The sequence below is a fragment of the Pleurodeles waltl genome, chromosome 6 (assembly GCF_031143425.1).
Source record: "Pleurodeles waltl isolate 20211129_DDA chromosome 6, aPleWal1.hap1.20221129, whole genome shotgun sequence".
Lineage (NCBI taxonomy): Eukaryota > Metazoa > Chordata > Amphibia > Caudata > Salamandridae > Pleurodeles > Pleurodeles waltl.
In genome coordinates this window covers 205,462,784-205,485,597 of record NC_090445.1, presented here as the reverse complement: position 1 = coordinate 205,485,597, position 22,814 = coordinate 205,462,784, and the positions used below count along the sequence as shown (strand labels likewise).

General features: G+C 42.8%; 1 protein-coding gene across 1 annotated transcript in view; it reads right to left on the bottom strand.

Annotated features, from left to right (window-relative positions):
* The window catches only part of TMEM92 (transmembrane protein 92), a 38,424-nt gene extending 16,202 nt beyond the window's left edge, over window positions 1–22,222 (bottom strand). The window contains exons 1-3 of the mRNA XM_069237829.1: window positions 21,947–22,222; window positions 13,494–13,519; window positions 7,343–7,417 (exon numbers count right to left, since the gene is read on the bottom strand). Coding sequence (XP_069093930.1) covers window positions 7,343–7,417; window positions 13,494–13,519; window positions 21,947–22,030 — 185 coding nt within the window. The 5' untranslated portion in view covers window positions 22,031–22,222. The remainder of the gene's footprint in view (window positions 1–7,342; window positions 7,418–13,493; window positions 13,520–21,946) is intronic.
* Between the last annotated feature and the right edge of the window lie 592 nt (window positions 22,223–22,814).

Sequence of the window (22,814 nt, the reverse complement as noted above, 5' to 3'; positions counted from 1 at the left end):
CACATCATTTGGCATTTTCTTCTGCGACTATAAACATTCTTCAATCTGTCTAACTTTCACTCATCTTGCTTCTTCCAGATTTGTGACGTGACGGAGGCAAATTACCTCGTTTTCTGTGATTCTTTAGGTAGCTTGGCTTGGTTATTTTTGCTCAGGGCCAGCTGCTTCTATTCATTACTGAACTGACTCAGCCATAATTCAATCTTGCATTTTCATGTAATGTCTGCGCTAAGCTCTCAGTTGTTAGGCACTCTGATGTTTATCGGTTAACTCTGCGGTTTGTAAAATAGACTACATAAAAAATAAATATTATATAAATGTGTCAGCCACTATCCTGAAATTACATGGATAATTGGCCCGATTAACACCAGTGTGTGAGTAATGTAACAATGAACATCTGTTCTTCATTGCCAAGCTGCCCTAAGGGGTCGAAATGTGCTTCGCCAATACACATATCAAGATTTAGCATGGCATGCAGATTTTAGGTCAAGATAGGAGGCTAGACATGTGCATTATCCCTCCTATTCACCATTTTGCAGCACTTTATAGAACAGTAGAATGTAGAACATTGTAAGAAAACAACAGAAAATAGAACACTTTCTTCCGATGTTAACCCTCAGTGATCCATCCTCCTATTGTCTGTTACTCCGTATAGAATAAGTAGAACTTTGATTTATTGATTTAGAAAATTATGGCTTCGGCTAGGCAGAGAACTGTACTAATTTCCAAATTTATGAGAAATTCATCAAGTAACCATTTAAGTATTGAAATGTGAGGTTCAAGGGCTGTTTAATATGTTTTGGGGCAACTTGATGTGTGCTCTTTTGTTTAAGTACATCAGTGCTTTACTGAGATGAATTGTGGTCTGCTTTGGGCAGCACAATTAGCTGGAAACCCAATTTCCAGCTAATTGTTTTGAGGTTATGTACAGCCAATGTCCGATGTGAGGTGTGAAACCTTCCAGGAACATCTACAGCCTCAGCAGCTCTGTGTAGGGTCGAGCCTGCAAGTGCATGCGCTAGCGCGGGCGTCTCACTCGCAACACTCTGTTGTGTACTGTAAAAAGCTTGTAGCTTGCCTGTCACTCACCATTTGTTGGCTTGTGTGGCACTCTTCTTTACAGCCTCGTAATTTGTCCACTTCAGGCCTGGCATTATTTTCGTTCCTCTCTGTGGCGCAGGGACCAAGCACTAATTGGTTTAACTTAATCAGTGCCCATCCACAGCTCCCTACATGATTGAGGTACTATTTTGTTCTTTTTAACTTCTAGTGCTCTGCAAACAGAAGGCTTATAACTGGCAAAAATGTGCCCCGCAGGACAAACAAAATTATAAAGTTTTCTTTTTTATAGTTCACTTTCTTTTATTTTGCCAGGTCGGCCTTTCTTACACTCCACTCATGTTTTATTATCTTGTTTGAAATATTGCAGTGCTTCGTTGTTTCTTTATTATGTGAAATTAATGAAATGATGCTTTAACACAGAATCATACAGTACACCCCAATACACCACACCAATCCACTCTCACCCCAATCCAGTCCAACCCACACCACTCCAATACTCCCAACCCACTCTAATCTATCCAACTCACCCCACTCGAATCCAAAACAAGCTGCCCCACTCCCATTTACCCCAATACAATCTGCCCCACTCGAATCCAAAACAACCTGCACCACTCCAATCCAAAACAACCTGCCCCACTTTAATCTAGAAAAATCTGCCCCACTCCCACATGCCCCACTCCCATCCAAACAATCTGCCCTATGCCAATGTGCCACACTCCAGTCCAAAACAATCTGTCCCACTCCAATCCACCCCACTCTGCCCAACTCCAGTCCCAAACAATATGTCCCACTCTGATCCACTTCACCCCAATCCAATCCGCGCTACTCCATCTCAATTCATCCCACTCCGATCCAATCCACCCCAATCCAGCCTACCCCACATCAATTCAACACACCCCACTCCAATCCACCAAACCCCATTCCAATCTACCCCCACTCACTCAAATTCCACTTCACAATTCCAATCCATCCACTCTATCCCAGTCCAAAATACCCCACCCCAATCCATCCAGCCTGCCTCACTCCAATCCACTCGAATCACATCCACCCCACTGCAATCCAGTGAATCCAAACCACCAAATCCAATCTAATCCACCCAATCCCTTCCGGCTCACCCCATTTCAATCCACCCCTCTCAACCCCAATCCAGTCCTCTCCACTCCAATCCACCCCACTACCTCAATCCACTCCAACCCACTGAAACACTGAACTCTACTCTAACTGAACTTTACGAAATTCCAACAAATCCACTCTACTCCCCCACTCCATGTCTCTAACGTTTAGCCATGCTGAACAGCAGCCACACTGGTGTACAAAATAGCAATACATTGCAAACGCCAATTGCTCTTGTACAGATGAGACCAACTGGCTTTGCCATTGCTTGTTATGTTGTTGGCATGGCAGAAAATGGGGTTAGGGGCACTGTTAAGTGGGTTGTGTACTGGGAGGCAGTCAATTTAAAAGTGCCTCCAGCTGTGCACGGCACTAAGTTCTGCGCCCTTTAATGCCCCACCCCCCTACTCACACTAAAAAACATTTCCAGGTTAACAGGTCTGGAGATGCCTTTGTTTTCAGTCAATAAGGCACAGCTGCCTAGGCACAGGAATTTCTGTCGGTTGACAGTTAGAGTCAGCTGTGCCCACTGGCAACAAGTTAAGTTTATTTTGGCATAAAACGTTAATTATTTTAAAGCAGCTCAGATGTGAAGAGTGTGTTCACTAAAACAAATTACATAGTATAAGGTTTCAATTCATCTTTGTGTAACTTCCTGTATAATTTTTGATTAGGAAATCTAGACATGACACAAATGTCTGACTGTGATCCCACTATCAAACAGAGATTATAAAAAAGCGTATCAGTAGAGGAATGATGCTGTTAAAAAGCCTAAACAGAAATAAAAGAAACAAGATTGCAGAGGAAGGGGAAGAATGTTGGTCTTTATCACAAGATGAGGGTCGGTAATAGAGGGAGCCTGGGGGTAAGTGTTCAAAGGAAAAAGAAACATTTAACGCCCCTGAGATGATGGAGTTTAATGGAGGTGAAGTCCTTAGCAGTTCACAACATATGGGTGTCAAAATTGGCACGCAAGGAGGGCAGGCTATCCCTGTGTAAGATGGAGCATCTCAATGGCGGTTACTGCATGATGATTTAAATATAATGTGGATCAATATATATTGGATTTGGCGAGAAAAATTATATAATATTATATATATATATGATCTAGTATGGGCCATAGCGATTTTTCATTTCTGTATCAGGAAGTATGTTAAATAGATTGCCTAGCTTATCTGTTTTAGAGGCACTTTTTCTATTTCCTGTTTTTGCAGCAATTCTACTTCCTGATGAAGATAGGTTTTCTCTTCTTTCAGGTGGGTTGTATGCTGTAGGCCCAGGCCTGGTGGGTGTCTTTCCACTTCTATGCCATAGCCAAGTTGGATGATCTAGAGTATCCACTTGTCTGAAGGTGACCTCCCTCTACGCATGGACTCCTGATATTGCAAGTAACTTTTTGTGCTGCTGGTGCCGCCCCTCTTCAGAGCTGTCCTTTGCCTCTCATTCGCCCGCAAAAGGTCAGTCTCTGTGGCACCTGAAATTACCTTTAATGTGCTGGTGCTTGTGCCTGACCTGTGTGTTGGTAGGCTTGATGTGTTGCGATGGTTTGAAAACCTCCTCTTCCAGTTTGGTCTTGTAGTGAGGGTGGCTCCCTTTCTCTGCTGCCCTCTAAACTGTATGGGCCCCCATCAATTTTGCTGTGTTGTTTTGACTTGTTGCAGAGTGTCTTCTACTGCACTTCCAAACAGGTGTTGCTCAGTTGAAGGGGGAATTGTAATCTTGGCCTAAAGTTCATTATTGAACCTAGAGATTTGCAGTCATGCATGTCTCCTTAAGTTTGCTCCTGCCACTAGTTGTTTAGCCCCTGTGTCTGCAGCATTTAAGTGCTGATTTTAGGCAAATGTTAGCTTTGTTCTTCCCTTCCTCTGTGAGAGCACCTGCCCTCTTCTGGTATTGTTCTGGCAGAGGCTTCATTAACTGGGCCCTCTCCTCCTAGTGTTGATGGGCTTTCCTGTTAAGCAGGGCATTTGAGTTTGCGATGTCCCACTGTGTTGCAGATGCCCTCTTAAATTTTATCTCCACCATTTCCATCCTTTTAATTTTCTTAGTCAGAGGGGATCTGGAAGAGGTTGGAATGTTGGCTCTTTCCCTGGCGGTGGCTACAGTGATGGAGTCAGCCACTGCATTGCCCAAACGTTTGCAGGACTCTTTGAGAACATTTTGTATTTCCTTTCGGTCTGGGGAATCACTGAGCTACTGGTTCACAGAATGTCTCTCTCCCTTGGTCCAAGATGCTCGGGAGCACTGGCAGAAACTTACTTTGTGAGGGTAGGAGTGCAGAAAGCCTGTCTACAACTCCTCCTCATCCAACTGCACTCCATACCACACTGCCTCCCTTTTCTCTAGTTGATTGTACACGGAGCGGTCACCTGGGGCTGATGGTCTTGACGGATATGTGGCCGCAAGTTCCTTGGGTGAATTTGCAATGAGGGCTTGCCACTGTTCTTCAATGCCTTCAGACCCCTCGACGTCCTGGGACAAGACTTGCGACTTCGAGTCCTCCTCTTCATGGGAGAGTTCTTGTTGCCCCTTCCCTTGCAGCTCTGCATCAGCTGTGAATCAGTCTGCTCCAGCCTTTCTCATCCCATGCGCTTTCCATCGAAGGTTTGGACAGTATTGGTGTCAAAGTGTCCTTTTGTTGGAGGATTACAGCCATTTCGGCCCGAGTCGTCTTTTCTTGTGCTCGATAACAAATGCATGTTCTGCCGCGCAGAATGTGGTTAACTGTCTTTTCTTTAGCGTTGAAGTTTCTGCTGCCATTGACGGGGCAGCCATCTTCTTTGCTTTTTCTGTGCCTCGACTGCCTATCGACACTCGTGTTGTCTCAGAGGCTTAACTGCCTGAGATATGGGAGCTGAGGGGGTCTATTTTCCTCACCTCGTCTTCGGTCAGCAAAATTTTCAGCGCGGAGGCAGTCTTTTGTGGTTAATAGGGCAATGCTGTTGCCTCGAACGCCCCCATCTTTTTCTGCTTCACCTGGATGCACTTCTCTTTCAAATTATTGTGTTCCCACTAGATGATGATGACCTTTCCCAGCGTCTGAGCCTTCTCCTCCTTCTGCCGCATTATCCTCCTCCTCACTTGATAGTCCGAGGTCTCTCAGAGATGGAGTTTTCTTCCTCCCATACATGCACAGTGTGATGTACTGTCAAATTGCAAAAAGGAACGTGAGAGTTGTGTCTGGAATACAGGAGACGTGCGAGAGCTCAGTATATGCCATGATAGGAGAATGGAGCGGCAGACCGCAATTCTCCTTATCTGACAGATTTCAGAAACTGGAAGTTGAAAGAGGAACATTTTTTGAAAATTCGGGAGTTCTGGTGAGGTGGATTTGTGTGCATTCCGTTTCCATTGTGAGATGAGAAGGTATTTCAGGTGCACCCAGATCCAGGAGTGCAGGAAGTTGAGGCATTCAAGCTGCATTGGAAAGAGTTGAAAGGCTATGCTTTCCTACAATGTTCAATGATACAAATAATGTTGTTATATGTGAGAAGGCAGAAATGGTGAGTAGGTCTAGTGACTCCCTTTTGGAGAACAGTCTTAGATCCTTTCTGCTCTAGAGTTGGGAATAAGGATCATGTTTCCAATTCAACTTTGCAAGGGTTTGTTAGAAGGCGTGAATAGGGAAGAACATCCACTAGTACAGTCAGGAGGGCTCAGTCTTGAAGTTTGGAAGATTTCAGGAGAAGATTCAAGATCTTTCTGGAGAGGCTTTGGAGTTTAAAGAATTACGAGTGTCAGGAACTAAGAAAAGATCTAGAGAGGCCTGGAAGGTTTGGGTATGATGGTGTGCAGAAAGGAATTTGGATCCCATACAGGCTGAAGAAGTAATGGTAGCAAAGTTTTTGTCTGACTTATTTGGGAAAGGCTTAAGTGATAAAGTAAACTGCTAAAGGGATGGAGGCAGATAATTATCTAATGAATGGTGGCATAAATAAGATGTTCTTTGATTCCCTGAGAAATGTAAGGAATGAGTATTAAGAGACCGCCACAATCTATATATGAAGGCTTCTGGGAAATTAGGTTAATTTTAGGTTATTTGAGGACTGGCCTAAGAAAACATTCCCAAAGGATTAACATGGATTGCTTTATCTGATATCCATTAGGAGGCTCGTTGATGTGAGAAGACTATGGCCGAATAGTAGATTTTATTAATCAAATGGTGTGTTTTTTTTCTTCTACAACTGGAGAAGGACTAAGACTGTGTCAAAGTAAGTTTTTTTTTTTATCCAAGAACGTGGCCAACGGGTTGGGATTAATTGCTTATGTGGGGCCAGACATGTTTTTTTCAACAACTATTGCAAGATGGAGGAAGACTGATGCAGGAAGCAGGAGTTGATTTATCAGTGTTTAAGTGCGTTCTCTACGACGTGCTAAAGCTGCTACAGCTTTTTGTGCAGGAGGAAGATTCAGGAATATTGGGAAGGTAGCCAATTGTTCAAACAGTAGTTTTTGAAACCATTTATTTTAATCCTTTAAAACATATCAGACTGTGCCTTGAAAGGCTTTAAACATATACAATACCAGCCTGCTGCCTTGAAAACAAAATACTGACTCTCAGAGCTATAATATACAGAGAACTGTAATTTTATTAAAGACTAGGAGGCTAGCATTATGCCTCCCACGTTTCCACTGGTGCATGGTAGTACAGTTTATTGTTTTCAGTTAATGTATACACAGACACCACGTTTATTAGCTGCATTTGTTGTGACAGCTTGGGAAACCAGGGAAAGTCCGTAGGTTTGAACTATTATTACAAATGAACAGAAGATGCAATGAATAATTTTCACTGGATGAAAGATGCAGAATTAGTGGATTACATGTTTTTTCTCTACAGAGTCTCAATGGGAATTTCACTGCAGTTTTCAGCTAGCAAGTTGAATGTGTAACATTTCGTCAGTCTTTACAGCAATCAAAAGAGAAGTAAAACGGAGGAAACAAGACTTATTCAGGATAAAAGTGTTCTAATTTCCTTTATGGCCTCATACAAGGTTCTACATGTTATTGTTCTTTAAAGTGCTGCAGTTGTGACTATAAAGGAGAATGCATAACGTTAGCTTCTTCGTCTTTAATAAAACCACAATCCGCTATTCACCCTTGCTTTGAAAACTGGTATGCCACTATATGTCCTCTGGTGATTTCAGCAGTAAATAAAGACAGTCCTTACCCATACCAGCTGCTGTCCAGGTAGACTTGGTCTCTCACACAGCACTGCCCACCACAGCAATAGTCCCCTGTGCACCTGTTGAGGCAGAAACTGGTTAAACTTCAAGCAATGGATGAAACGTGCTGTTTATGGACAATATGGGCTCCAGCTTTAAAGACACAGATGCCATGTACTGTTCACAAACCCCAAAAAACAATACTGCATCATAAAAGAATGTCAACGTATCCATGTAAAACGAGAGGGTCAGTCACAAAAAAATAAGTTATATCCGTGTAAAACACAGTATCATCTTAAGAATTTGTGTTCCAAGGCTAGACATTTTGAGCTCTCCTGTCTGGTAAAACTTGTAATTGTATTACCTATTTTCTAGTAACTCAAGTCTGCCTGATGCCAAACAATACTGAATTATATGTTACATTTTCAGAAATAGGGCCATGGAATATTTCCTGGCGGAGGTCCCACAAGTCTTAACAGACTGTGTTGGAGTACAGGTAGGCAGAATAATAAAGAGGCTGGGAAAGACGGAGAAAAGTCACTTTCCTAGCAGCCCCCATTGAAGAAGCCCACTTTGCCTATGCCTTAAAAGCATCTCTGGTAAAATGTATATAACTGTAGACCTGAAAGGTTTACTGCGAGTTAACACCTATATTGAAAACCGTGCTCCAATGTATTACTGTTCTTCTGATATGCTTTTATGTGCTTTACTGAGAATATGAATTTATCTATTGAATACAATGTTTGACCTCAACTTAATTACTCTATACAACTACACAACAGCATATGCAACTATGTAAACCACGCCAACGTCTCAATGATAAAGTCCGTGGAACATGAAACCACAAATAAAGAGAAACAGGTTTCAGAAGGAAATGTAGTAAATAGCTGTTCTAGCTGGAAATGCCCAAAGATGACAGAGCAAGGGGTGGCTTGGTGTCCCAGGAGAGATGGCTGACTGCCAAATAACAATCAACATTGAGGCCTCTATGTAAGGGTAACGGACAAAGGCACTTTAAAAAGTGGACAACCCCAGCAGAATAGCAGTGACTGAGAGAAATGCCATCAGAAGAGTGCAGAATAGGAGTGTAAATCCCCATGCAAAAGGTTGTATGACAAGGTGAAACCAACAGACGGTAGACCCCAAAATGCCCGGAAAGGTCATGATGAAAGTTACGTCTCTTACATAAAGGAACCTCAGGGTAAAGAATCTGGAGCAAGGCTAATATGGGATGCTCATGTTCCTGATAGATGATGCAAGCTTTCGCTTTCACTTTAGTCCCAGTTCTAGCAGCAAACTGTGAACCTGATAACAGGTACTAGCAAAGCTGATAGCCCCCCTACCCTGACACCTAGGAATGGACCTATTACCTTTGCTGAGGCTATTTCCCCCTTAAATGGCCACCACGGGCAAACACTGAAGGCCGTTTTGAAATGCTTTTTTCACCCACAGCAAAAAAAACTGTAAGTTGCCCACCAGCCATGCATGCACACAGGGACAGCAGTACTGGAATGGGTTTTAAAACCATGAAAAGCAGAAGTTCTGAGCCATGAGAAGGACAATGACATAACTCAATCTTAGTCTATTTTGGGGATACAATAGGCCTGGTGCCAACAGATGTCTAAAGCGCTCTGTAGGCAAGGCCTTAAAAAATATCCCACCTCCACAGGCTCAGTCCGCAACCTTAAGTCCACATTAACCACAAAATCTCAAAAGTCTCCCTTCCATTACTCTCACACACTGCAAAACTGGGGTTTTCTGTGAAATGGTCAACTTTACAGTTCTCAGAATGTCAGCCCTGTAGTCAGGAAAGACAAGGCAGCTATATCAGATTCTTCTAATATGGCAAAAATGATATCACTCTCACTACAGCAGCAAACATCTTGTGGTGCGACCTATGAACTTTGTTATTGTAAACCTCAGATCCCCAAAGAAAAGACTGGGTACTAACTGGGCGAGAAAAAAATAATACAGCAAGCAGAGAGTAACGTGTTGTGAACACAGACAGTTCCTGTTAGAAATAGATAAGTTTATCATTTTGTCCCTACAAATTCTACTATTTCGATTCCTTTCCTTACTCAGAATTGTCTATTTTCTTCATAGAAATTGAGATGCTTTACATATTTGTAGAAATGTTAATAATGCCTACACTCTATGCACCTGCTGTTATAATGATAATCGAGTTGTAGCACTTTTCGCTATGACTATTGCTGGTTTAGTGTCAGCTTGCTATTTGTTGCTTTGGCTCAAACTTAGCGTGGCACTTAGAAATAGCTAGAGATGTCAGGATAATGTCAACTCAGGAGCACAGTTAAGAGTGTTTCTTTCCAGCCTAATTTTCGATGACTGCGCTACTTTTTATTTGCTGTGTGGTTACCATTCTTATTTTGTGCATCAGTTTAGGATTTCCCCCACACAGCTCACTGGGCTGCACTTGGGCTTCAGTCCAACTGGATGTCAGATGTGCCAGAGGGTGGAAATCCAACCTCAGATGACTCTGGCGAGGAGGGAAAACCCAAGGAAACACATCAACAGCCTCACTTGTTTCAGGGATGGGTGTGGTGTGTGCATACAAGTGAATGTACCTTAATCTGAATATTCATGCTACTGGGTGGGGTACATCTATGTGCATTCCTGACATATTCTAATCTTCCTTGGTCTAATCAGGCCATACCAGCAACGATCTTGGCATCCTGAGAGCATTCTTGGTTTATCTCTGGTTATCCCTTGAAGAGTATGCCAACCCCCTAGGGTAATGAGCATCAGTGACATGCTGTGGGCATCACTGTAGTATCCAGCGCTCGCACAGCTGTAGCCCAGGCATAACCGTTTGCGATCTCGGGAAACTGTAGACATGAAAGATGCGATGGTTATACCTGTGCAAGTGGGCAGAATGGTCTATGTTAGGTATTTATTTGTATATGCAAATACTTGCTGGAAATGAAAGGCTGATGTTTGGGACCATAAATTTACTAAAAATTAAAACTGATGTTTTGAATAAAAAATTCCATGTTTTTTGGGGAACAGAGTGGGTTTACTCAAAATGGAAAGTGTATATTTGATCGACTTGCGTATTTTTAATAACCAATATTCTGATGTTTTAACACAAAATGAATGCAGTTCCAAAACATTTAAAACTGGTATTTGAATAATAACTTATACTAAGTTCTGTAGACATGTAGCTATTCTTATTTCATTTGTGTAGGAGGGTGATTGCTGCTCCTGTTAAGGGATGCAGGTTTCAATGTACTTTTCTGTAACTTTTATAAAAATGACAAGATAACCCTGTTTTGTTTTCTAATATAGCATTCCAACAATGTTGTATGCAATTAAGGTTGTCACTGAGTGAGATCAAAGAAGTGGTCTGCTCCTGGGTTTATGTTGGACACTGCAATATGGTGGATCTTGTCACTGCTTTGTGACTATTAAAGGCACAAACTTCACGAATTATGTATTTGATATGTGGTTTCAAACAAACATGTTTAATACCATAATCCATACCTGCTACCCTATTTTTTTTTTTTAAAGGGATGACATTTATTCACTGCTTTGTGATTATTATTGCCACAAATGGCAAACATAACAAATCTGATGTATGGTTATAAAAGGGTGTGTTTAATAGTTTGTTCCACACAGACTCGTCTGTGTTTTTTTTTTTTTTCAACCGAAAGATCTATTTATTGGCATTCACCTAAGTTGTAACCATTGCTGTGGTGTAGGACAGTATACATGTATCATTAACCAATGTATGACAGTTTCTATTTTATGACGGAAGATTGTGTAATTAGTCAAACTTGAAATAGGGACTACAATTGCCTCAGGTCATTAATGGTATGAATCTAAATATTTCAAATTTTGGACTTCTAGATTGATACTGTGGGTTCCTGAGCAGCATTAAATTGCATCAATAACTACACTGTCCGGAAAATTGTTTAACCCAATTATATAGAATATTATGCATCAAATATATCTAACCACATAATGTGACTGTTGATTTTGATAACTTTTGCATGATACGCACCATAATATGGAGTAAGAGGAAAACAAACAATGTTTTCACTGGCGTGATGTATTAGAATAGACCTCATCTTTTGCCTATGAATTCACACCATTGTTCCTCTTAACATTAATTTATTTTATGTCATATTGATACACTGCCTATGATTTTCTTTGATGTTTTGAGCTCAGGGGTGTGGAATTTAATAAAATACCTACTCGTCCATGGGACAGATTGCTTCTTAAATCTACTTGTCCTGTAAGACACTCTACTAGTCCTTTGGTGCCATGTAGTGTGGCGACAAATGATGGTGACAATCAAATTATGTAAGAGCTCTGATAGCCTCTCTGATTATGCCAAGGCAAATACTACAGGAGGGCTTGAATACTAGCAATTTCAAGCCCTAAAGTAGCAATTTCCTTATTTTGCTACCTTTCCACAGATCTACATACTGTGGCTGAAGGAAGCAATAAACAATTGTTCCAGGGCTGGAATGCCTTTGAGTCTTTGCAAACCAACTAACTTGCATGATTTTCACATTCTCTTCCCTTTCCCCACTCTGGGAAAGGCTGATAATCTACTCCTGGAGAGGGCACAAGCAAAAGTTCTTCCAGGATTGGGAACAAAGTGGTTGGTTGGAAAGTGAACTTGTAAATGCTCAATAGATTTTCGCATGAGCAAATCTACACATGCATATTTGCTAGTGCTAATACACAGCTCACAAATCTGAACATTTTATTTTGAAGGCAAAGAATCGTCAATCTTGCTTACAAGCTTCTGCAAACATCTGCGTCTAATCAGAGCATTCTGGGTGCATTATATATAGCCTCATATTGTTAAACTTTTCAAACGTGTGTACACTTTGTTTTTGGTAGTGCAGTGTGACCATAGTGCTCACCTTAATAATAAAGGCTTTGCATTAATGAACCATAAAAACAAGTTTGAACAGTATTAACATATGGACACAAATATCACCTAACTGCAGACAGTTCCCTCTCCTTCCCTGTAAACTCGCAGTCAAAGGGTTTGAACTGCAGGGTTCAGTCTTACTTGTCCCAAGGACAAAATAGACATGAAAACTTGTTGTCTTTGGCCCCAAACAATATGTCCTAGGCGCCTATGAACATTTCAAGTTTTAGGGCCAGGTTAATTGTACTCACGTTTTTATAATATATTTTTCTACAATTTAGATTGCATCATAAACAATTAGGAGTTTAAATCGCTTGACTTGGGAGGGAATGTTTAAACAATACAAAAAAAATGTATATACTGAATGATTAGTAGAAGACTCTGAAGCGGCCTGGTTAATTCTTAGTGTTTAGATGTAAATATATGCAAATATGTTTATTTAGTTAACAGTACATGCCTTCCGTTCATGTTAGACTAATTAAAAAACACAGTTTTGATATTTTATAAAGATGATAAAGGTAATTAGATATGGAGATGAATTGGGAAGATGTCCTTATTTTCCAATATTTACAAAGACGTCCCAGCATTGAAAATGATGTTAAATCTAACATATGCATTTATGTTATTGGAACTGTATTTAGTACATATTGTATAAATATTTCCAGCCCGAATAAAAGTTCCCAAAAGAAAAGGCAATATGTTGGCTGGGCTGGCATCGATTTTAACAAAATACATTCCTTCAATATAATGACTTTACCTAAGACTGAAGAGAGGGTGGCACGGTTTCTCCCAACACCCCCCCCCCCAAAAAAAAACTGTACTTACAAACAGATGGTAATATTTTGCTGTTAAGTGAACTATGCTTTTTTCAATAAAATTTACAGTGTGCTTTCACCTTGTGTCTTCACTTGCTGCCTTGGCTCTTATTTCCTTAGTCATTCGAGTGCACTTGATACTGGTAAGATTTTAGATATTACTCTTGGTAACTCTACCTGACGCAATAGTGTGGTCACTACACCTAATTCTGCACAGTGTTGTCACAACTTTAATCACAGTAATAAAATGTGGTAGTAGACTGGGGTGAGCTTTACTGTTGAGGAGGCTTTTGTAGCAAAGGCTGGCGACCGGTTCTGTGGTCTCTACTACTGATTACAAGGCACATTAGGGGGTGTCTCTGATCCTGTGATCACCTAGAGACAGACACAGAAAAGATCATAAGCACAAACACAAGAAAAAACATCTGAACTTACTCAAATATTCCACAGTGTAAGGCGGCCTGCAGAGAAGAGAAAAGGAAAGAGCTGTGAGATAAATGCACGCACATCCACTATCACACATTTCAAGCTTTAGATTATGTTCCTTTCCTCCCAATTCAGGGGACAGAACAGCTGCTTCGTATGTACTTGTATTGACATTTATGAAGCACAAGCAGAGCACTGCACATTGATCGGGGTTAGGAGAACCTAACTGAGGATCTGCACATTTTCAATGACATTTCACAGTTCTATTATATTTCAAATGTGTACAATTTAGAAGCACAGAAATATTAAGTGATTTGCCCAGAGTCAATTGATTTTTAGTCCCATGTGGAAGCCAGGATTTTACTCTATGTCTCCAAGCTACAGTCAGAAATGGATAGCCTAGACCAGAAGTTGTGTTGCATACTCTTTGGGGTTTCCTTCCCTTCTGCCACGGGGCAGGTGGCAGAGGCGTCCTTCTGCCCTGGACAGACGTATCCTTTCACACGAAAGCATGGGACAAGTTAAACGGGTTAAGTCATTCAGTGACTGTAAGGTAACTGCATAAACTCATTCTAACTGGACGGCTCCGGTGTCACGGGGAAGGCATCCATTCTACTGCACTGAGCATGTAACAGATGCAGTCCACCCTTGATAGCGCCTTTCACTTCCTCCATGGGACAGGCACTGCTAGGACAGTAATTCTCTCCATTTGTGGCAGTCCCTTTCCTCAACGTGGGACAGGTAGTACAGATGCAGTCGTTCACTCTACAACACTGGACAGGTAACACAAGTGCTGCATCTATGACTTATGAGATGCCACAACAATACTGTTAATGAACCTGTCAGTAAACACCCATCGTCTCAGGCATTTAATAAATCCAGTGTTGAACATGAAAAGGAACCAGTAACTAACTTTTGAGAGAAACTGAGGCAGATATCTGCAAAGAGTGCAAAGATCTTGACAGGTCAGACCACCAAAAAAATAATGCACCTCCCATTCCACTGGCAATTGACATATCTAGGTGAAGATAGAATGGACACAGTGTAAGAATTCACTGTCCTGCTGAAGGCCTTAATTGAACCAATCTCCCATAAAGAGGTCGAAGCAAACCTCAGAGTTCCCATGTGAATGTGCTGTATCTTCTCAAGTTGCAAGAAAGCAAAGCCTTAAGAAATACCTCATTTAAAGGGGGAAATAAACCGAAAACAGGCACTTTCAAATAATTAGTACTTTCCTGTACCCTCAATGGAATCAACTGACTCACATTCCACAACTGGGTTTTTGCTTGAATAAATGTTATTTTTGGATCTTTGTTCTGTGTGTGTTTTTTTTAAAGGTGCTCTTGTATTAGGTGTGGCTTCTTGCCATTTGCAACACCTTCTTTGATGATCTGTTTACTGATTCACATATAGCATGGTTTAGAAAACATGTGAAATAATAAATAAAAAATAAAAAGAACAGTTTTTTTTTTTTAACAGACACTAGCCTGATGCAAATGTGTAAGTTCAGTAGTGGCTTTGCCATAACAGTAGTAGGTTTACGTAGACCTGGGACGTTTGTTTTAAGATGATATAATAATTACACCCCACCTGTTGACACCAAGTGCTACACCCCTTCTTTTCTTTATCTCTGCAAAAGGACAGTATGTAGGTAAAAATTAAGTAATACATTGAAGTGGCAGCTAACGTAATACGAGTAGTTTGCATGTTTAAATACCTAATTTCCCTGGTTAGGATTCGGTAAATAGGTTTTTGGGGCGGTAAAAGGGTAATAGTGAGCACGGTATCCCGCAGAGTCCAGACAGCATCGGAGCTTCATGCGCAGAAGCAAACCACCTACAATCCATGTGCAAGAAGCCAAATAGTAAACTCCAACTGCACCCTGGACGACTGCGCATCACACTCCAGGTTTCTTCCAATTACAAACCTAGTTACATCCCTCCTCAGCTGAGATGCCACAAAAATCTCTCAGGCAACCTGGCTGGAGGAGCTTCCTATCCAGAGGCTTGTGACGAAGGACTCGGGCTTACAGCCGCCTCGTTCATTTTCATGGCCAGGGATGAACAACACCGGCCCTGAGACTAAGCTGATCAGCACCAGATCAGTAAATTTCCAGTCCTTTGTGCTGTTTTGGTCAATAATGCCTTCTGAACGTTCGAGTCTCGTTTTTATTCCTTTGAAATAAGGAGACAAACACATCTGGAATCAATGATTTGTAGGTGGAAAGTTCGGGACTACAGAACGTGCGTACTGCCCTCAAGTGGGGTGGTCACCCTATCAGAGGCATTCCAACAAGTAAATAAATGAGCAAAAGGCACTAAAACCTGCGCCCAGTCCTTGACACTGTTTCCCAATCACATACTTCCACCTACTGGTAAAACAGATGTACTGCACGCTCCCATTTTACACAGCACTATATTTATCACAGTACATACCACCCCATCAGTCTGACAACATATGGAAGAACATCAATATGCGGCAGACCAGAACTAAAAGTGAAAGTGCATGGGTGGGCACGATGTCCAATAGCGAATATGAAAGCCTGAAACGTGTACATAAAGACGAGAGGGACAGGAGAAACGATTGACAACATTAAGGTGCACCAGGAGTGAATGTTTGAAAACAAGTGAACTTGAGGAGCAGTAACAATAGTGCTCGACTCTGGAGTGAGGCTGCGGAACATGTAAATCAAATGCTGAATTAAAGTGTTAAGTCTAAAAAGTGCTGATGCAATGCAGTTACGAATACGATGCGACTACGTGTACAAACAGTGCGGATTATGAACCAGGCGCTAGGGTGTAGAAGTGTGTATATTACAGCCCCTGGGTGTAAAATTGCATGTAAGTCTATTTCTGAAGGTGCGGTTGAGAAGGAAGAGAGAGAAATAAAAGTGAGGGGAAAAGGAAGAGGGGCTGTTCTCACTGGAATGTGCATCTACACAATTTGTCCTGTCCGACTGGACATTCTGACTTTAATTAGAAGCCAAAAACTCTGTTTCCTTGGACCCCTACTGGTAGCTGTGGTGAGGGAGATGACACTTACTCCACAAGGTGGTATGCAGCGGCTTTCAGGTACTGCTTCAAACAACTGATAGTACACTCAAAAGGCCAATATCCAGGCAGACTCATCACTGAAGAAAATATCTTGAACATTTAGTTATCTGCATAAACTAGAACACTGAAAACCAGAAGTTAAGTGCCTCGCATCTACAGTTCCAGAGATATGATTCGCAAGACGTTTTTTAGTACACTGAGTAGGATGATGATAGCGTCTACTCCAATTCTACCCAGAGATCAAGCTTTGGGATCTCATCAATGTGATAGGAACAGGGGAAGATCTTTGATGCCCGAGTGATGTGCTACAATTGTTGGCCATGGCCTAGCACAAAAGCCCCATTGGGTGATCATTAGCTGAAGTCAGTCTATGTGATTCGAGCGCTGCAAAACCCAGGTGAATGAGGTCCAAAAAGTCAATGGCCATTAGCCAAGCAGTCATTAATAGAATAGCTCCCATGTTGCAACCATGAAACCCTTGGCGATCATTTGACTTCCGACAGTGGTAAAAAGGCGTCCTCAGTGCCTAGTTGCAGTTATGTTTTCACCAGCTTAAGAGTCCTGCTGAGGTCCCAGGACTGAGCCACCAGGACTACAACAAAGGTCCAGATCTCATAACTGGCCAAAAGCAACTTGTGATTAAGGTGGCTGAAACATTTTAATGTCGACTCCTTAACCACTATCAAACCTGACAAATCACTTTCACTCTGAAACCCCGAGCTTCATTTGGAATGGATTTGCAAACTAAAAGGATGAAAGGAGGACGAGTTATCTTTGGTTGCTGACCAGATTAAATATCAATTTCAAATGAAAAAGCTAACTGGTTCATGGACCTGGTGAGGGTTCCCATTGTCTTTGGCTTCCTACACTGTCTCGATTGACAGGGATGGTTTGGGACCACCAGAGGGAAACCAAAGGGATGCACTGCAATGCAGGGGCAATTTGCATGCATTTGCTTGGTTTCTGCTCTGAACCCCTGCTTTACATTTGCTCCTCGCCAAATTCCCCTGCACTTGGTAGGCTGGGAAGACTGAGGTGGCTGAGCCTTGCTGTTTTGATTTCTTCTTCTGGGGAGGTCTCATTTGTCAGAGGGCGCGACAGTGAGTCCGCCGGAAAACAGATCAATGTGTTTGTTGTGTTGGCTTCATCAAATTATGGAATTGCTTCAGTAAAGAGATTGACATTAGACAGGAGCATGAATGAGTAAGGAAGCGACTGTATCAATAAGTGTGGGAGTGAGTGATCACTCCATAGTGTGATTTTACACAGGTCACGAAGAGAAGCAGGCCATTGTTTCACACATGCCAGCACGAGAAGGAACCTCCATTAGTAAACATTTGAGCGTCTGGGGGCAAAGATTGGCGCATAAGAGGAAATATGTCTAAGGAGCACGGGCAGCGTAAGTGGAAGTCCTAAAAACCATCGCATGGAATTGTTGACATCATTTCAATTTTTGAGAATTCTAAATACTCCCAAGTGTAAAGCCTAGGGAGTAGATAACAATGGAAGTCAGTGGTTTTGTGAGGTTCCAACCAATCCAGTGCCCTTATAGTTGATTCTGAGAGCAAATTAGAAGACAGAACAGTGTATGGACTGTAATTGACACGGTCTATACAGAGAGACTGGAGCACAGGATGTGGTCGACCACTTAAAATGACTTCCTGTGATCAAAAACTGGGAGCCCTATTTTCAAGGCAGTGAGATCATAGTAGCCCGACTTCCTGGGTCATGTTTTGGAGAGATTTTGTTTTTTGTTTTTTTTCTCCAAAAAATCGAAAACATTCCAAAAGACTTTCAGAAAGTACTATGGGTATGGTTTAGAGCAGTGCAAACTTAGATTTCTACAGTCATTAAGCAACTACGGGCCATATGTACGAACACATCTTCCCATAGACATAGAATGGGTAAAACCATTTGATACATCTGGCCCTATATTTGCTAAAATACTCACCCAATCACACAACACACGCCGAAGGGAGTGGATCACTTTACAACATACAACCTCCTATAGATCTGAGCAATGAAATATACACGTAAAGTAGCCTGGTGATGCAGCCATTGTCACCACCTCTGCAGTAACAGACCAGTAAGCGATAAGGCTGTGGTTGAACATGTAGAAATTAAGGGCCAATGTCTATTAGTATCTTGGTACTGTGGATCAAAAACATTTAAATCGACAAAAGAAGGTAACCAGCAAGTCACGAGTCGAACATAAACAGGCATGCCAGATTAGTAATTGATTTCCCAAGAAGTTTGGTCCATGATTTTGTTTCTGGATGGAGGGAAGGAATATTTGATGTGGGGTGATTGGTGTTGCTGCAAGGTGCTATTAATAAATAAGCTGTTTTAGAAGTAATGGTTCAAGATGATACATTGTTTGAAACCGATGTAAACCTCTAGGAAAAACTAATTATTTCTATGACAATTAGTTCCTCTGCTCCTACAGTGTTGTAGGTTTCCTGCACTGTAAGTAACAGGAGTAAATTACCCACGTCAACGGTACCTAACGTATTACTGTCAACAGCTTGAAGGGATTTAACTGAACAAATTAAACAAACCCGGCTGAACCAGAAGGCCTAACTGAAGCCTCTCGCATAAGAGGACCAGGCGCTTTACATTCACACCTCACAGTGAATGAAGCATTAACAAAGCCCATAGGTCTGGCATTGGCTAAGAACATTTTAGTTTGCTAATGCTTATTTTGGTTGTGAATGTTTTTTGTATGAAGGCTAGCATTATATCAACACAAGCAATTGCTTAAATGGTTATTTTTATCTAGGAGTGTACACTGCACCCGAAGTTATATTAACTAAAGTGGGTGGGTATAGACTGACAATACTTATTGGTTGGTTTCATGAGGGCAAGTATGTTAGTGCTGAGTTCAGGAGTGTGGCACTGAATTTGGGAAAGATGGCCAGTGTGTGACTGAAATGAGGCCGGGGTTACCTGGCAGCGAATGGTGCACTGAGTGACTTACAGTAGTTGAGTTTCGGAGTGGTTGCCAGTGAGTGACTGTACAAAGGGGTGGTCTGATTTCATCAGTGACATTGGGAGTGACTGTAGGGTGATGCAGTTTCAGAGTGAACGTGTGAACGGGTCAGCCAATGGATTTAGGTCTCGGTAGGTCACTGAATAGCGGTTTAACTCGGGGATTGTGGGAGTGATGACATCAGCGGTTATTCCGATCATCGGCGACAGTGTTTGGTCACCCAGTGTGCACCAGGCTGTGAGACACAAAAAGCGGCGACTCAGGCTGCATGGCTTGAGTAAGCCCTGGGAACTGTCGGCTGATGAATGATGGCATCGGCACACGTTAGAATGACCTTGTACGTTTGGACGAAACTACTAACAGTGACAAATATACTGTGCCAAAGGCCCAGAGTATCTGACCGATGAGTATGGCAGAGACTGTCTCCATGGCACAAGATATCATTGTTTGAAAACGAGTCTGGAAGAAACCCAGAATAACAACTGAAGCAAGAGTCAACGCGCTATAAATTTGTAGGAAACGGGGGCGGGCATTCTGGTATCAGATCTAAACTGCGGCTTCCTCACTTAGATATTTTGAGCGCACATGGCCGGTGATGTCACAGCACCAAAATCCCAAAGGCAGCAAAACCGACATCCCATACCCTTTAACCCCCGATTCCAACACAGGAAGGGCCCCCCAAAACCTTTGACCGTCGGCGAGACAGGTCCCCCTTTACAGCTGGCAATCCGGATACGCAGGCTGTTCCTTACAGCCCTCAGAGGCTGAAGGAGATGCGCCTGATGTATTAAAATACAGCTGGCAATCCGGATGCGCAGGCTGTTCCTTACAGCCCTCAGAGGCTGACGGAGATGCGCCTGATGCATTAAAATACAGCTGGCAATCCGGATGCGCAGGCTGTTCCTTACAGCCCTCAGAGGCTGACGGAGATGCACCTGATGTATTAAAATAGTTTATTGTTCCTGGCAACGTGTGCAATTGTTGTTTCAGTTTGGCAGCGGTTTTATCTGTGAGTGCGTCAGTGAATGCGAGGGTCACGTGCCGGTGAGGTAAGGGGGGAATCCCAAAGGAAATCAATTGTTAGTTACTAATCTGGTGCTTTTCTGGGATTTGTGGTGCAAAGGTGTAGTTCGGGAGCGGTTTTTTTGGTCACCGAGTGACTTTTTGGTTACTTTTATTGAGTTTAGGTGTTTTACAGAGAGTCAGAATACGTCAGTATTCAGGACATAGCGGCAGTGAGTTGTGGCGATTTTTAGTGAGTCTCGCGGTTTGTACAAGACTATCAGTGATTTTGGGAGTAAGAAATTCTCAGTTTCGGGGACAGTGTATTGTTGGTACGTAATCCTGAGAGTAAATGTCTAAGTGAGTGCGGGGAGGGGGTTCAGGTGGCTTTAGGTGACTCCGACAGGGAATGGTTCTCAGTGCCAAAGTACCTAAAGGAGATTTTCAGTCAATCCCAGAGGAATCGTCTTCGAGCGTGACAGTGAGACAAGACGTTAAGTGTAGATTGTTGAGAAGTAAATTTAGAGCAACTGTCGGTGAAAGATGGAGTAGCGGTTGCACCAGTGAAAGTGGGCTTAGTATAGGATGACCAGACGTCCCGGATTTCCCCGGACAGTCCCGGTTTTTAGAGAACTGTCCCGGTGTCCCGACGCTTCTCTTAAGTTTAAACAAATGTCCCTTGGGACAAAGGTTAGATCTTTAAACAAATGTCCCGGTTTTTTGGGGACAAAAGTCAGATCACCTAGGAAAGAATAAGTTAACAACTCCTACAAAGTATGAAATAATTAAAGTAATTTATCTGTTACTATCAGGCAGCACAGTTCCCTGTTTGCTCCCAGCAGAGAGAGGAGTGGGGAGCAGAGAGAGGTGGGCGGGAGGTCAAGCCATAGCTAATTTTATATATGTAGTCTTTTAAATGACTGTGTGTGTGTGTGGGGGGGGGGGTGTATATATATATATATATATATAAAAACACACACCTGTATAGGCACAGATTCACAAAGTTACGCAAAAAAACGGGACAGGCCAGATGTAAAAGTGGGAGTAAAGTCTTTAGTCCTTTTTTTATGTCTGACCTGTCCCAGTTTTTGCTCCTCAAAATCTGGTCACCCTAGCTTAGTCGGCAGTGGACCTGTGTATGGTGCAGAGGCTGGTAGTGATTTTGGAGATGTCTTCCCGAAATGTTAAAAAGCGGCGCAGCGATCTCGAGAAGTGGAGGGGATGGCCCGGGGGGCGTCCGGTAGTAAGATCGGGAGTGGCCGTGCCTGTGAGTCTGGAGAGCATTGTCCGTGAACGCGCGGGTAAATCCAGGAGTGCGCTGGCTCGGAGCACGGGGGCATGCGTTGAGAGTTCACAATCTACTGTGCTCTGGGGGGGGGGGGTTGTGCCCGCGGGGGGACTCACAACACGCATCTTACCGTCCGGCAGCCGCCGAGGATGCCGACGAGGAGAAGTTTAGTGGTGTGTCGCGACGTCGAACGGAAAGCCCCCAGGTGAACCATCACTCTCAGCGCCTCGACTCCGTCAGCCTCCACACTCCTCCTGCTCTAGACTCCGTCCCGGCGGCGCTCACACCCCTTTCTTAACTCCTTCCAGGAGGAGGCAGGCTGGCCGAGGAGCCTCGCCTCCCAGCGCACGTGCAAAGTTCCACAAAGCAACTCCCCTGCACATCTCCCCCTCACACAAAGAAAGTGAGTCACCGCCAGGAAGGAGGCGGAGCCGGCGAGTGAGGTCAGAGCCAGTCACACGAAGGCTCTTGGCGGTGGGAGGGGTCGAGGCGATGTTAAAGCGACCCTCGCCGGGGTCGGTACTCTGAAGGTGTTAGTTAGCTTCTACCAGGTTAGATAGCTCAGCTGGTTAAACGGCGACTGACACAGAAGTCGCCGTATAGTCACACCATTTAAAATTCCCCAGAACCAACTTTACTTTTTTTTTTAAATCGTGGATAAAATCACAACTGTTAAAAAGTCAGGAATGGGTGAATGTATCACTTTTCACGGGACCTAATGGCGTGACCTCAGAAGGATTTAATGCTGAATTCAGACTCAAGGCTTTTGTTAGGTATCAGTATAACATTTCATAAATGGGCACGTTGACTTCAAATGAGCAATCGTGGTCACTGGCGATTTTCCTTTTCTCATCAAGTGCTTACTTGAGAGGTAATGCCACTTCCACAGACTGACACGTGGGTGCCCAGAAGTTCCTCCAGAATATTTGCAGAGGTATTACTTCCCAGTAACTGTAATCACTAGCCCACTCCTACCTCTCCTCCTCCCAGTCATTACC